Raw genomic sequence first — 16,831 nt, forward strand, 5'->3', positions numbered from 1 at the left:
TGAAATAAAAATCACCAATTTGATACCAACTTTTAATTATCTATTAGTATTTTAAAAAAATATGTTCCTTTAAATGTTGAAACAACATTAAAGTATCCACTGATCATTAATAATATATGTCAGTAAAATTAGTTCATTTTGCATCTTTGCTAATAACTCAATTTTATGGGAGAAATTTTTATCCATAGAAAAGAACCCTCACGCCTCCAATATTGACATTTAAGAAGTAAATATGTATCCTTTGCTGTTAATATTATATTATACTATATTATACATATAGATGATGTATAATAATAATCAATATTATAAGTATATTAAATATAGCCGGAGGAGTAGTTTTTTGTTTCTTATATATTAAATGGTCTGCGCTACCCCATCTTATTCATTAACTCATAGCATCATCTTGTGTTTAATTAGAGTCTCTGCAAAGAAAACCCAGTGACATATTTGATCCAATGAAGCTATGTGTTTTGCTCCAAAGAGAAACTTGATAGATTAGAAAGTGCCATGAAAGATCTCATGGCCAAGAAACATGGTATTGAAAGAGAGCTTAATCTCCCTCAAAACAGAGGAAAACAACCCACTGATAAACTTCAGCATTACGTTCGTAAGGTAAAGCTATGAGCAATTACAAATGCACAAGACATGTATATGACTTGGACTAATATTTTGACTAATCCACTCCCCATGGGAAAAAAATAATGAACTTTAATTTGGCTAGTTTACACTATTAGTTGTCACAAAGAATAATTAAAAAAATCAATATATAAAACATTGTCCATAGGAGAAAATGAACATTTTATTATGTAAGGCCGTATTGAATTATTTTGTAAACACAACAAAAAAAAATAGATAATATTGTCAAGCATATAATAATAATAATAATATGGTCTAACATTTTTTTTTTTTGGCTGCTAAATCAAGATGATTTCTTTCTCATAATTATCTGATAGATTTTTGTATTTTGGTTTGTGTTTCAATTTGGTATAATAAGCAATGTCAATGTGTATAGGTTTCAAAATATCTGAATTGATTTTAAACAGGTTGGAGAAACAGATGAGATGGTAACAAAATTGTTGGATGAATATAGCAAAAGTTGTTGTGTTCAAGGCCCTTGTTGTCTAAATTGCTTTTCCAGGTATAGGATTAGTAGAAGAGCAATCAATTTATTAGATGAAATAAATCGGTTGAAAGGAGAACAATCAAAAGTCTCATTCATAGAGCAATCACCTCCTAAACCAGTCCATGAATCATCTAAAATAGTGGGGGGAAAAATCGTCTCCAACCTTAATGTTGCTTGCAGTTACCTGGCAGATGAAGCAGTTGGTATAATTGGCATATGGGGCATGGGGTGTAGGCAAGACCACACTCTTGAAAAAAAATCAACCAATCATTGTTAGCTGATGCAAACATGGGATTTGATCATGTGCTATTTATCGAAGCTTCACAAAATACTCAGTTGGAAGAACTTCAGAAAGAGATTGCTAAAAAATTGCAGTTGTCCTCTGATGCTGGTCAACAAGACATCTTCAATGCCCTGAAAACTAAGAATATTGTATTGCTCTTGGATAATATATGGGAGCCAGTAAACCTTGTTCGTCTTGGAATTATCAATCCTTATATGTCCGATAATGGTTCTAGCAAAGCATACAAATATAAAGTGATGTTCACTACTCGATCAGAAGATGTGTGTGCCCGGATGGAGGCAAGCAAAAGAATTAAAGTGGAATGCATGGAACCAGATGAAGCGTGGGTTCTTTTCAAGCACAATGTTAATCTAGCAGTTATTGAGTCAGATGAAAAGTTCAAGAAAATAGCAAGGCAAGTGATGAACAAGTGTGGTGGTTTGCCACTTGCTCTGCAAGTGGTCGGTAAGGCCATGTCTAACAGAAATACTATCCAAGAGTGGGAAGATATTTTGAGCTCGCTAAAGAATTCAGGTACTGAAGTAGTTCAAGGTGTCCAGGAATCATTACTTCCGATTTTGAAATTCAGTTATGATAATCTACCTAGAAATATTCATGAGTGTTTCTTGTGTGCTTCCATTTTGCAATGGTTAAGAAAAGATGATTTGTTGGAATTATGGATGGGTTTAAGCCTGATCGGTGATTTTGTCAATTTACAACAAGCTTATGGCAAAGCAAGACATATCTTTAAGAATCTTGAGGAATCATGTTTATTGCAGTATTCTTCTGATGATGATAATGTGAGGTTACATGATGTAATTTATGAGATGGCAGTGTGGATAGCATCAGACTGTGGGATAAACATGAATAAATGGATAGTGAAAGAATATGATAAGTTCCCAGATGAAATAGCATCAATCAATGCAGAGAATTGGAGATTCGCGAACCGAGTGATTATAAGTGGAAAGGTGGAGCTTTTGCCAATTTTGACTCATCAATGTTCTGATTTGTTGTGTTTAATGATCACAGATATTCATAATTTGGAAAATATTCCTGGAGGATTTTTCATACAGATGCCAAATTTGACATATTTGGATCTTTCAGGCACTCCTATCGAAGAGCTTCCAAAGAGCATCAAATGTTTGGTTAATTTACAATACCTAAATATTTCATCTACAGAGATCTCATCACTTCCAAAGGAGTTGAAATATTTGAAAAAATTGCAATATCTGTTATGCAGAGATACAAAGCTGGGCAAGGTAGAGGATTGTCTTGTTAGATGTATTGTTGTATTGTATATGTATGTATATGTATGTATGTATATGTATGTATAGATGTATATTTATACTTATCATGTTCTATATGTAGACCCAAAGGGTCACTCATGTTATGTGTGTTCAAGAGATAGACTTGTTCCACTTTCTCATTCTCTCTACTTCTAACATGGTATCAGACGCCTAGATTCCTCCGGCGACCGCCGGCCGCCACCACCTCCCTTCTCTCTCTCACACACATTGCGCGCACAGTCAGCTATCTCTCCCCTCTCTCTTGCCGGCCTTCTTCTCACCCCGATCCTCCCCTTGTCAACATATTGTCATAATTGTTCTCCCTCCTCTGACCACCGCCACCATCCACCGTCGCCGATCCCATCCCCTTCTTTCCTCTTGCTTCGTTGTTCCTTGTATAAAAAAAAAAAAACTATCGAATCTCTACGCTGGTCTCCTTCCGCACCATAAAAAAATAAAGGCCAACAAATCCCTCTCTTGCATTATTTTAACCTTGGTTTAAGTGACATTTCAAATCCCTGCATCAGATCTCGCACCATGTGTTTTATCTTCTTCTCAACAACTACTGAGCCTTATCTCAGCATCATCACATGGCCATTCAAGTCCAAAGAATTCTCTTTTGGTGCATAGTGGCTAGCTGTGATTGATATATATATATTCATCCGCCAACCCCACCATCATCTCCTTTATATATTTTATATTATATTTAATCATGGTCATTATATTATATTATATATTTATTATGGAAATTACTGTACTCATGTGAAGTTTTGTCCTCACATGACAAAACATTGATAGTGATTAAAAAAAAACCGAAAAAAAAATTTAAAAAAAATTAAAAAAAAAATTAAAAAAATGGATGTTTATGGATCTGTTGTTGCTCATACTGGAGGAATCCACATTCGGGGTTCCCCCACAGGGGGGGTCAGTACTCTCGTTGACTCCCGATTTTCTTCTATGCTTCCGCACGTCGCTCACACTATTGTTTCTTCACCGACTCCACCTCTCCTTTCAACACCTCACTATACACGAGCTTCTCCTACTGCATTGTCTCCTACTGATCAGCAATTTTTAGCTATGTTTCGGCAGTTCCAGCAGTTCTATCTAGCAGACTCTACATCCTCTACTGGACATGCGAGTTCCACTCAGATTCCTCCATCTGCTTCAGGTAGTTTTTGTCCTCTCTGGCTTCTTGACTCTGGTGCTTTTCTTCACATGACCCCCGATGCCACTCATCTGCACCATTCCCATTCACCATCTCACGTAACCCGTGTTCGCACTGCTGATGGCACACTTCTTCCTGTTTCCTCTACTGGTCATTTCTCTTCTAGTTATTTCTCGATTCCTTCAGTCTCTCATGTTCCTCGTTTATCCATGAATCTTATATCTGTTAGCCAGCTTACTGATCATGATTGCCAGGTTATCTTTGATCGTACCTCATGTCGTGTGTAGGATCGCAGTGGGACGGTGATTGGAACTGGCCGTCGTCAAAATGGAGTTTATGCATTGGATTCCCTTCGTCTTCCATCTTCACCTGAACCAGTTCATCACTGTTATACTACCGTTCAGTCTTATCATAAGTGGCATCATCGTCTTGGCCACTTATGTCTGTCTCGTATGTCGTCCCTTGTTCGTCATGGCATTTTAGGAGCTGTCTCTCCTCCTTCTGATGTAGTTTGTCTTGGCTGTAAACTTGGTAAGCAACTCCAACGTCCTTATCCTTTGAGTGTATCTCAGACTACTGCTCCTTTCGAACTTATTCACTCTGATGTTTGGGGTCCCGCACCCTTTGTCTGTAAAGGTGATCATCACTATTATGTTCTTTTTATAGATGATTACACTCGATTCACCTGGCTTTATCTTATGCCTCACCGTAGCCGGTTATTGTCTATTTATCGCAGTTTTTCTGCTATGATCCACACCCAGTTCTCTGCCTCTATTAAGACCTTTCGATCTGACTCTGGCGGTGAGTACACCTCTCACGCCTTTCATGCATTTTTGTCTTCTGAAGGTACCTTGCCTCAGTTATCTTGTCCTGGGGCTCATCCTCAGAATGGGGTTGCTGAACGTAAGAATCATCACATCTTAGAGACGACACGTGCTCTTCTTCTAGGTGCTTTTCTTCCCCCTCATTTTTGGGCTGAAACTGTCAACACTGCTGTTTACCTTATTAACCTACAACCTTCCTCTCACCTTAATGGTCGTAGTCCAGGTGAGTGTCTTCATGGGACACCTCCATGCTATGATCATCTTCGTGTTTTTGGTTGTCGCTGCTTTGTTTTGCTTTCACCTCGGGAGAGAATAAAGCTAACATCCCAGTCTGTTTCATGTGTTTTTCTAGGATATAGCCTTGAGCATAAAGGTTATCGTTGTTATGATCCCGTCAATCGTCGTATTCGCATCTCCCTCTGTCCCTCTATCCTTCCTTTTTCCTACCCTTTCGGCTGAGCATACTTCTCCTGTGTCTTCCTCTCCTTCATCATTCAACCCTCCAGCTGAGTTTCTTTCTCACTCATCCCTTGACCCCTCTCCTCCTTTATCTACTGAGTCTCCTGCAGTTTCTTCCCCTCCTTTATCTGTTGAGTCTCCTACAGTGTCTTCTCCTCCTCCCTCGCTTCCACTTGCTCACCCACCTGTTCGTTTCACATACCACCGTCGGGATCCCGCAGAGCCTCCATCTCGGCCAGTTATTTCTGACACCTCTCCTACTACCGATCCAGCTCCTGAGGTACACTCTCACACTTATTCTTTACATGATCGCTCTACTTTACATCCCCCTGTCCGTTATGCTTCTACTAGCACCAGTGTTTCAGATGTCTTTGAGCCAGGTACCTACCGAGAAGCAGTTCGACTACCTGAGTGGAGGACTGCCATGCAGAGGAGCTTGAAGCTTTGACTCGGACTCATACGTAGGATCTTGTTCCCCTTCCTTCTTATGCCGTTCCCATCACCTGTCGTTGGATCTACCGTGTGAAGACTCGTTCTAACGGGTCTCTCGAGCACTATAAAGCGCGTTTGGTTGCTCGTGGCTTTCTGCAGGAGTATGGCCATGACTATAAGGAGACTTTTACCCCAGTAGCCCACATGCACACTGTGCGTACTTTGGTTGCTATTGCTGCTGTTCGTGGTTGGGTTCTTCATCAGCTTGATGTGAAGAACGCGTTTCTTCATGGGGACTTGAAGGAGGAGGTTTACATGACTCCTCCCCTTGGCCTTCGGGTGCCTTCAAGGTCTGTTTGTCGTCTTCGCCACGCTCTTTATGTTCTCAAATAGGCTGCCAGGGCCTGGTTTGAGCGGTTCAGTATAGTAGTTGAGGCTGCTGGTTTCACTCCGAGCATACATGACCCGGCAGTCTTTATTCACTCTTCCTCTCGTGGGCAGACCATTCTTCTTCTATATGTCGATGATATGATACTTACCGGTGATGACTCTGCTCACATTACTTTTGTGAAGCAGAAGTTATGTGAGACTTTCTTGATAACTGATTTAGGTCCGCTTCGTTACTTCTTGGGTATCGAGATTACTTCTCATCCGGATGGTTACCGTCTCTATCAGTAGCGTTATACTCACAACCTACTTGCTCGCTCTGGTTTGACTGATACCCGTATTGCTGCTACACCGATGGAGTTACATTTGCAGCTTCGTGCCTCTGATGGGATTCCCTTATCTGATCCTTCCTGCTATCGACATCTGGTTGGCAGTTTGGTCTACTTAGCCGTTACCCGTCCAGACATTTCCCATGCAGTTCACATCCTCAGTCAGTTCGTTGCGGCACCCACTTCTGTTCATTATGCTCATCTTATTCGGGTACTGCGATATCTTCGTGGCACTGTCTCTCGTGGTCTGTTCTACTCACATTAGTCCACTCTTCAGCTGCAGGCCTATTCTGATACTACTTGGGCCAGTTGTCCTGATGATCGGGTCTCTGTCACTGGTTCCTGTATCTTTCTTGGCTCTTCTCTTGTTGTTTGGAAGACCAAGAAACAGCCTATTGTTGCCAAGTCTAGTGCTGAGGCTGAAGTTCGTGTGTTGGCTTCTACCGTCCAGGAGGTGCTTTGGCTGTGTTCGATTCTACAGGACTTTGGTGTACCGATCACATCTTTCATTCCTATTCACTGTGACAGTACTGGTGCCCTTCAGATTGCTGCAGATCCGGTCAAGCATGAGCTGACCAAACATATTGGTGTGGATGCACACTTCACACGATGCCATGCACGTGCCCAGACCGTATCACTTCACTATCTTCCTACAGAGGTCCAAGTGGCTGATTTCTTCACCAAGGCACAGACACGTGATCACCATCTATTCATGTTATCCAAACTCAAGACGCACGATCCGCCTTGAGTTTGAGGGGGGGTGTTAGATGTATTATTGTATTGTATATGTATGTATGTATATATGTATATGTATGTATAAATGTATATTTATACTTATCATGTTCTATATGTAGACCCAAAGGGTCACTCATGTTATGTGTGTTCAAGAGATAGACTTGTTCCACTTTCTCATTCTCTCTACTTCTAACAAGTGTTGGGACGCAGTGGTTAACCCGGTCCATAGTCCCACATCGCCTGTGAGAGCCAATCTCCCTAGCCTTATATATCCTAAGCCAATCCTTCCCTCTAACTGCAGTTATGGAGAAGTTAGGGTGGTGGGTCCATGTATTAACATGGTATCAGAGCTACTGTTCCGATCGGCCGTGACTATGATCTTGGGTCCCACATCCACTGTGGGCCCAGGGAGGGTGTTGGGACGCAGTGGTTAACCTGGTTCATAGTCCCACATCGCCTGTGAGAGCCAATCTCCCTAGCCTTATATATCCTAAGCCAATCCTTCCCTCTAACTGCAGTTATGGAGAAGTTAGGGTGGTGGGTCCATGTATTAACATGTCTCATGTCAAGATTACAGAATTTGAGGGTCATTGACATATATCCGAAGGGGTGGGTAGAACCGGAAGATTTAAAGCTATTGAAGAAACACAACAGCATCAAAGCAATAGGAATGCGTGTAGTATCATAAGAGGTTCTCCAACAACTCTCATGTTTGCCAACTACTCGGCTTTATCTAGCCAATGTGGATAACTTGATCCCTCTTTCATTTGATATTTTAAGCTGCAAAGATCATGGATTCTTGCAGGAACTACAAATTAAATCATGCCCACAGTTGAAGAAGCTTGAGATGAATGGAAGTAGGAGTCATCTCAATAAGCTTGAAATCTCTAATGTTGAAAAACTGCAGAACATTAATTGGCCAGATCTATTACCTCCAGAATTTTTTCATGTGTTGAAGGAGTTAACTATAAGAGGATGTGATTTGGATAATTTAGCTTGGGTCATGCATCTCCCATGTCTATCTTATTTAGATATAAAAGATTGTGAGAGATAGAAACATTGTTTTACATCGAGGAAGAGAGAGAAATCCAACAACAAGAAGTCTCAGAACACCGCCCAACATTCCCTGCCCTACAATCTTTACATTTAACTAACCTACCAAAATTAGTGAGAATAAGCAATTTTGAATTGGATTTCCCTCGACTTTCACATCTTATAGTATGTGATTGTCCGGAGATAGAAACGTTGTTTTACATCAAGGAGAAAGAAATCCAACAACAAGAAGTCTCAGAACACTGCCCAACACTCCCTGCACTGGCAACTATAGATATAACTACACTACCAAAATTAGTGACCATAAGCAATTTTGCATTGGATTTCCCTAAACTTTTATTGTTGACATTGCGTCAATGTCCTAATCTAAAGAAGTTACCATTCAAGAGTGCCATTAACAACAATCAAGGAACAATACTCATTGATTGTGAGCGAGAATGGTGGAACAGTTTAGAGTGGGATGATGCCACCATCCAATCTCACCTTCGGCCACATTTCTTAACTGGTAATTAAGTTTAATGCTTTTCTTTAATTATTTCCAACTTCTTCACATGTAATGTGGATTCATGAATGTTAAAACAAGTTATTAATATAATTTTCTATTCATTAATCAATAGCTATAACATAACAATTTTTTTTAAAAAAAATTATAGAATACCTTTTTACTATTCATGCTGAGTTATTTTAATATATATATATATATATATCAGGAGCTTTAAAATTCATTATTTATGTATTATTAACTCCATAAGATCTTACTTTGGAAGGGGCATTTTATTAATCAGCCATACACGTTTGAATGTTAGTATATATATAGTTTATCGATATGTACCCATTATAACACCAAGAATTGAATTATTATTAAATGCATGGACATTGTTTGAAGCATGGAAGTATATATATGTACAAGTATGTAACTAAAATTAGTAACATTAACTTATTAAGAATGATTAATTTGCTGAATATTCTTGTCTTTGCAGGAAGATTCATATTACTTCGAGCCTAGTAAGATGCCATTTTTTCATTTGCTCAAGTTAGAGATCATCTGATGCTCAAACCAAGTAAGATCATTTGGAGAAGATGTTCTCTTTTTTGTTTTCAAATTCAATGTGCAACTTTTAACATTGTGAAATCATGCCATCCCTTTAACAGTCTATAATTTTCTGGGCTTTCCATCTCCAAAAGCTTCTCAGAACTACAACTTCTCTTTGCGATTAATCAGTGATCTACCAAATTTATTGTGCAATTATGCTCTGGATTGCTCGTGTTGTTTCCAGATTTTCTTCTCATACCTGAACACTTTGATTGGTTTCTTATTTATGTCGGTGTAAAAACATTATTATTTGGTTTCCAAGTTTGAGGTCTGTTTACAATTACTGTCTTATGTATTTTCTAAGTTTAGTCTGGCTTGAAAGTTGATCGATTGAAGACATTAATCATTGGGTTGTATCTTCATTCGAACTATATTTTCAAGTAAGTTGTGCTTTGTTAGCATGTTGGATTTATTTGGAAGAATATATACATATATATAATATTGTTTATTTGTTATTTTCACTTGCATATTGCTATGGATTACTTGTGGACTTTTTGTAACTTTGAAAGTCTTTTCTTAATGAACCGAATAGTCTAAAATGAGGGCTCTTAAAACCTGACTTTGTATTTGGTGCTACTTATGTGATTTTTGTTTTTTTGCTTTTGTATTTTTTTTTCCTATCTTTTCTTGTTTTGGCAGGGTAAATAGCAAAACAAAGGCAAAAGTAGGTGTTAATTGGTAAATGTGTTGTTGTGGTTGGTAAAGCTATTTATGGAGAGGGAGGATCAAAAGTTTAATATCGGAATGCTGAAGAAGCAATGGGTCTTTTGTTATAACAGTTTATGATAAGGTGATGTTTCTATCACAATTTTGTGTTGTTTTGTTCATTTAGAGTTGAAATATTTTGCTTAGATATTCATGACACATTTCTAATAAGTGTGCTATGATATTTTTTTATTTATTTTTCCTACTTTATTTATCTAGTTATTTTCTTTTTCTGCAGGTGTGGGCAAATTTGTTGCTGGCTTGCTAGTGGGAATGAAGTGCGTGGAGCTTCCTTGAGTATAGCAAGTATTCAACAACTTTGAGGATGACGAGAACCAGATCTTGCTAGTGGGAATGAAGTGCATGGAGCCTCCTTGAGAATAGCAAGTATTCAACAACTTGAGGATAATGAAAACTGGGTCATCAATCTCTTCGAAGATCCAACAACCTGATGATCAATCAAAGCTTTGATTTAGCAATGCTGTTGAATTGAGGTTAGGGAACAAGATAGGATAAGTTTGGCAAGGCATAACTTTGATTCAGTGAATAATCATAAGGCAAAATTTTTCGCCGAAAGATTATGTCAGACTCATCAGTATTTATTATATGATTGAATTTCTCATCACATTGAGTGGTTTTTCTCCAACAAAATTCTTCACTTGTTGTCCGACCATTAAAGACTGATGTATCCCTGTTGTCAAATATCACCTCTATTGTCCAAATCTTTATTTAACCATTTGCCTGGTGTTTTTCATTTGTAACATTATCAATTTATTTTGGATAGATGATAAATTTACAAGACCTTTCCATTGCTTGGCAGATTTTCCTGTTTTAAATTTTCCTTGAAGACCTGAAGGTACAAACATTTTGACAAAACACAACAATGACAACGGAGTAGACAGTGCATATGTTTGCATGAAGCTTAATAGAAACCATTGTCAGATGAACAAATCAAATGGCACAGCAAGAACATTAACACTTTCATATGTATAGATATAATTCCAGCAACAGTATCGCAGGCACCTATATAACAGTGCCATTCTCTTTTTCATTTCCTCCATTCATTCATTCATTCAATCAGGAAATGGAATCTAGTTCTTCAAGATTCCTGAGACCACATTCTTCAATAACTCATACTATCATCACTATTATGTACACAACTTAATTACACTCAACCCGGGCGCGACTCCCTTTCAAGCCCCATTTTCATCTATATAATGTCCCTGGTTTTCAATTGGGTACAAAGCAAAGAAAACACCCTAAGAAACTACTACAAGCCACTGCAAGTTCTTTGGACTTGTGAGTACCAATATATACTGAATAGACATAAAGAGCATTCCTGTACAGTCTCCACAAGGAAAACATAAACACAAGCCAAGTGGGCATTAATTTTTGCTCATGAAAAAAAGGCAAACTAAACTAGCATTTCATTTCACATCTCCTGATTTAAGGGCGCTACTAGGCACTACAAAAAGTAATACACTGATGGATACTCTTAGCTTATTTACCATTTAGTATGTTCAAGGCGCTGTGTTTACTGGTATTTCTTCTATCAAAGGTGGCTTTTGCACATCCTGATAAGCAGGGACAACAAACCGTTGTAAAGACTTGAGAGCTGTTCTGAGATCCACAAACGAAGGCCGCAAGTTTGGATCTCTGCATGTTCATTTCCCAAAAAACAAAGGTTGAGAACAAAACAAAGTTAGTGCAATTCTACAATACATATATATAGATATATAAAAAAAAAACTTAGATGTTATGTATGTATAGTTCATATCATTATTAATATGTAGTGTGCTTACTTTTGCCAGCACTGTCGGATTATTTTGGCTACGAGAGGATCAGCCTCTTTTGGAATCTCTAGACGGTGATCCTGGAAGCCAATAGCACCCACCACCTGCATTGGGTTCAGACCAAGGCATCCTCAGAGTTGCAAGTTCCCATAATATCACTCCAAAACTGTACACATCACACCTGGGATGGGAGGCCATGCTTATATATATATATATATATGAGATGATGAATAGAGACAAAATTGAAGATGTTCAGCATCACGAGAGAATGGCTCAAGTTACACATCAAAGAATGCCAAATGTCTAGGAAATAATAAGGTGCTTAAGTGTAACTATAGATAAGCATATCTATAGATAACTATAGATATATCATAGATAATATAACAGAAGTAGAGCCTCTATAGGCATGAACCATGCGTGACAATAGGTCATTAGTTTTGCTTTCTAACGATATTTGTTAGTGACGCCTTCTTCTTCTTTCCTCTATCTCCTCTTCCTTTCTCGTCCTTCTTGCCCCCCTTCCTATGGCAAGCGGGGGACAGAAAACCGCTCCCTCGCAGCAGGAACCTCCTAAAACTTGGGCTCAAATTGCTTCTTAAGTCGCTCGCTCTCAACTTAACTCCCCTCTTCACAATACCCAACTCCTGAAGAAAATCAAGGATTCGTCCTCTGAGTTTGTTAAGCTAGATAACGATGCCCTTTGCCGAGCTCACATGAAGTTTCAAAACTCGCTTTATGGTAAATTCTTTGGTAAACCACCTCTGTTTGATCAGGTCAAGCAGTTTTTGCTTGGCAAATGGGCAGAGATAGGGGAGATCCTCATTTCCGATCTTCCAAATGGTTTTCTTTTGATTTGATGCGGGTCTCACACTGTAATACAGAAACTTCTTCATGATGGCCCCTAGACCATCAACGGAATCATTCTCCAGTTGTCACCATGAAAGCCATTTTTTGAGCTGGCCTTTGCCAAGCTTAACACTGCCGCCATTATTTGAGCCGAGCTTGGAAGCCGTTCGTGAGTAGCTCGGTGTTCGGCTCGATAAAGGCTCGTTCATGTTTAGCTCATATTGTAAACGAGCCAAGCTTGAACATCATTTTAAAGCTCGATTAATAAACGAGCCAAGCTTGAGCAGCCAAAAGCTCGGCTCGTTTTGGCTCGCAAACACAGCTCGTGACCAAGTTCATGAACAAGCTCGTTTATAAGCTCGATTGTGAGCTCGTTTATATATATATATATATATTAGATTATATATATGTATATGTATATTAAGGTGTATATGTGACTATGTCATTGTTGTCAATTTGAGTTACACATATAGGGCTATAAACTACTATTCGAAAGCTAAGCTCATTAAAAGCTCAGGTCAACTAGTTCATTAAGTTAAATGAGCTCATAAGATAAACGAGCCAAGCTTGAACACCACCAAACTCGACTCATTAAATCTTGTGAAGAACTCGTTTAGTGTATAATTAAAAGCTCGTTTATAGTATCATTTACAATTTTATTTGTAACAATCATTAATATAATCAAACTCAAATCGAGTTGAGTCACACTTGATAATGATTCATTAAATAAGTTTACTAAATAAAAAAATAAAATATAAAAAAATAGTCAAGCCTTAATCAAGTTAGCTAGTTAAGTCTAAGCTTCGAATTTTCTTAACAAGTTGAGCTCGAGCATGAAGCTCGAAAGAAGCTCTATTAGAGCTCAAGCTCGGTTAAAATAGTAACGAGCCAAGCTTGAACATAAAAAATGAAGCTCGAAGAAAGCTCGGCTCGAGTTGAAGCTCGATTAAATAGTAACGAGCCAAGCTTGAACAAGGCAAAGCTCGGCTCGGCTCGGCTCGTTTACAGCCCTAGGTGCAACTCCACAACCTTCCGGTGGATTTCTAGGACGGTGACACTCTTGAAACCCTAACTTCACATATTGGTCCTCTTCTAAAGGTTGATGATCTCACCATCTCCTTGACTCGGTCCAAGTTTGCGAGGGTTTGTCTTGAACTTGATCTCTCCAAGCCTCTTTGCCGAGGGTTCTGGATTGGGGATGACTCTCATCGAGTTTTTGTGCTGGTGCTATACGAAAGGCTTCCTACTTTTTGCTACTCCTGTGGAATGGTGGGGCACGGTACCAATTCCTGTCCTAGAGTGACGGTGGCCGGAGGTAACAGAATCCTTCCACCCCATTGTGCCTCACAAGGGCTGGCAGTCGGTACTAGTCCCCGAGCGGACACTGTTGCTCGGACAAAGGATTTGGGTGGCGTCGGACCTACTCCCTCGGACCTTGATACTATTATGACCTCATGATGCCTCGTCGGAGCTGGAGTTTGGACCTTGGATGCTGGTGGCTCGTTAGCGTGGTCGCGCTCGCGGTTGCAGTGATAGTCGTCGTACTGGTCATGTGACCTCAGACGTGGCAGACAATGGGCAACCGAATGGTCCACGTTCCGGATCCACTGTGGGGTGGGGTACACGTGGCTGTTCACATGCGAGGGGGAGAGGTGGCTCCTTTGCTTCTCGTGCCCAACGATTCGAACCCATTAAAGATGATATGACCCCACTATCTGACACCTCTCTGCAACCGGATATTTTCTCCCCTGATATCCCGCCTGTTATCCCTCGGGACTCCAATCTTTCTGTTTCTCGAGAACGTAATCCTGTTATGCCTCAGGATGATGTTGCCGTTGGGACTCCTGAGCAGATCACCATCCCTCAGTCCTAGACCCCTCCAGCACATCCGCACGTCTCTCGAGATAAGCAACCCTTAATCCACAAGTCATCTTCGCCACCTCCGATTTTGCGAACCTCCTTTCCTTTGAATCCAACTCACAATACCGAAAACCCTAACTCTTCCCACTTGATGCTAGTTGACAACATTTCTAGTGCTCTTCAAAATGACTGCTCTAATCATGATGATGATGGTGACGATGGGTCTTCTGATGGTAGCAATGAGGATATGTCTGATGGTAGCGATGAACCAGACGACATGATGACTCTTGTTCAATATCAACAGGAAACTCGGAAGGAAAACTTGATCCGCAAGGGGACTTATGAAGCCTAGTCCTCTCACAAGAAGGGTAGAGTTGATACCATCATTGATGGTGTCTGATGTCGATCTTCCAAACGTTTCATCATCTGCGTTCTCCTTTTGACATGGCTGAGTGCTCTCCCTTCTTTCTCTTCATTAATTTGTTATTTATGAATGTTATTAAAGTTATCTGCTGGAATTGCAGGGGCATCTCGACGTGGGATACCTCTAGTCACGTTATTAGATTCATTCGAAAGCAAAAACCAACTCTTCTATACCTTGTGGAAACCAGGGCCAATGAGGATCGACTCAATTGACTTTGTAGTAAACTTCCTAAATCTTGGGATTGGATGGCGATCTTAGCAAATGGGTATTCTGGTGGCATTTTGGTCACTTGGAAAAAATCCCTTGGCTTGGTCACCCCAATTTCCATCTCGCGGCATGCCCTTCATCTGATTATTTCTACAGGTTCTTCTGATAACTGGGTTATTTCTGTTATTTACAACTCCTCGCATTCATTTACAGTGTTCTTTATGGCATGAACTTGATAAAATCTCTCCTTTTAATGTTCCTTGGATGATTATTGGGGATTTTAACGCTATTATTTCTCGTGATGAGCATAAGGGGGCTCTTTCTCATATTATTCCAGGAAGGCTCACTTCTTTCATAAGTTTATTGATGATAATAATCTGCTTGATCTTCATTTCTCTAGTCCTAGGTTCACTTGGTGCAACAATCAAATCGGTCCTGCTAGATGTTGGGCTCGCCTTGACAGGTGTCTGGTAAATTTGGACTGGTCCACCAAGTGTCAATCTTATACTCTTAACCATTTACCTCGTTTGTTTTCTAATCATTCTCCGCTTCTCCTTTGTGTTTCTCTTAATAATTCTTTTAAGCATAAAATTTTTGTTTTGAGAATTATTGGTTAGAGTACATTGGCTGTCACAGTGTTGTTCGTCATGCGTGGAATTTTTCTCCAAATGGTAACCCAATGCATGCTTTTTCTCACCTTATCTCTAGAACTATGAATTGCATTAGAGACTGGTATAAGTCTGGTATTAATCATCTTGATAAGGATATTCTTAATACTGAAAATGACATTATTTCTCTCGAAATGGCTGATGATCTTAATGTAGATTCCCACCGGCTTCTTGCTAATTTAAATGCGAAGTATGCTGCTCTTCAAAGACATCATTCCATTAAATGGGCCCAGCGTGCGCATTTGCAATGGGTTTGTGATGGAGATCTTAATACCACTTTTTTTCACAACACCACTCGCATTTGCAAACACCTTAATTCAATTTCTCAGGTCAGAGATTTAAATAATAATTCTTTTTCTGATCGTGTTGGTTTACTAAGTTTTATTCTAAATTGTGGACTGCTATTTCTGGTGATTCCCCCATTGATGACTTAAATAATATTCCTTATAACCTCCCCCAACTTTCCAATATTGATCATGATTTTATTACGTGGGATGTCACTCGAGAGGAGGTCCAACTTACTGTTTTTGATCTCCAATTGGGTAAAAGTCCGGGCCCTGACGGTTTCAACGCTGAATTCTATCGTTTTTTTTTGGCCTGATATTAATGATCGTCTTTTTGAAGCTATTAATTTTTTCTTTATGAATATGTGATGCCTGCCTCTTGGGGTCGTACTTATATCGTGCTTATCCCTAAAAAAGACGATCCTTGTTTTATTACTGATTATCGACCCATTTCCCTCTGCAATGTTTGCTTTAAAATCATCACTAAAATCTTGGCTAACAGGCTTAAGCTGGTCCTTCCTAAGCTTATTAGTAAGAAACAAACTGGTTTTGTTTCTGCCGTTGTCCCTTCGATAACATTATCGCTTTGCAAGAAGTTATTCATTCTTTGGAAAATGATAGTAAAGACCCCCCCTAGGATGTTAATCAAGATAGATGTGGAGAAAGCTTATGATACTCTAAGCTAGAGTGTAATTCTCGCCACTCTTAAGAAGATGAATTTCCCGTCTAATTGGATATCTTGGATTAAGACCTGTATTTCTTCTACTTCCTTTTCATTTCTTATCAATGGTCAACCTTCCCAGTGGATAAAATCTTCTAGAGGTGTTCGTCAGGGTGATCCTATTTCTTCTTACCTCTTTATTCTTGTCTCTCAG

General features: G+C 39.4%; 2 protein-coding genes across 2 annotated transcripts; both read left to right on the top strand.

Annotated features, from left to right (window-relative positions):
* Positions 1-1,411: 1,411 nt before the first annotated feature.
* Positions 1,412-2,867, top strand: LOC120274620 (probable disease resistance protein At1g15890). The gene is made up of 2 exons (XM_039281161.1): positions 1,412-2,665; positions 2,775-2,867. The coding sequence occupies exons 1-2, from the start codon at positions 1,412-1,414 to the stop codon at positions 2,865-2,867; spliced, it is 1,347 nt and encodes a 448-aa protein (XP_039137095.1).
* Positions 2,868-5,066: 2,199 nt separating this feature from the next.
* LOC120274621 (leucine-rich repeat extensin-like protein 5) lies at positions 5,067-5,588 on the top strand. The gene has a single exon (XM_039281162.1). It carries the CDS (start codon positions 5,067-5,069, stop codon positions 5,586-5,588), a length of 522 nt encoding a protein of 173 aa, XP_039137096.1.
* The last annotated feature ends 11,243 nt before the right edge of the window (positions 5,589-16,831 follow it).

This window comes from Dioscorea cayenensis, chromosome 13 (assembly GCF_009730915.1).
Source record: "Dioscorea cayenensis subsp. rotundata cultivar TDr96_F1 chromosome 13, TDr96_F1_v2_PseudoChromosome.rev07_lg8_w22 25.fasta, whole genome shotgun sequence".
Taxonomy (NCBI): Eukaryota; Viridiplantae; Streptophyta; class Magnoliopsida; order Dioscoreales; family Dioscoreaceae; genus Dioscorea; species Dioscorea cayenensis.

Bases quoted from the DNA above. Each gene is read 5' to 3' on its own strand.
- LOC120274620 (XM_039281161.1), top strand. From the start codon at position 1,412: ATGGGATTTGATCATGTGCTATTTATCGAAGCTTCACAAAATACTCAG. The intron at 2,666-2,774 runs GTAGAGGATTGT...TTCTATATGTAG, and splicing joins GAGATACAAAGCTGGGCAAG to ACCCAAAGGGTCACTCATGT.
- LOC120274621 (XM_039281162.1), top strand. From the start codon at position 5,067: ATGATCCCGTCAATCGTCGTATTCGCATCTCCCTCTGTCCCTCTATCC.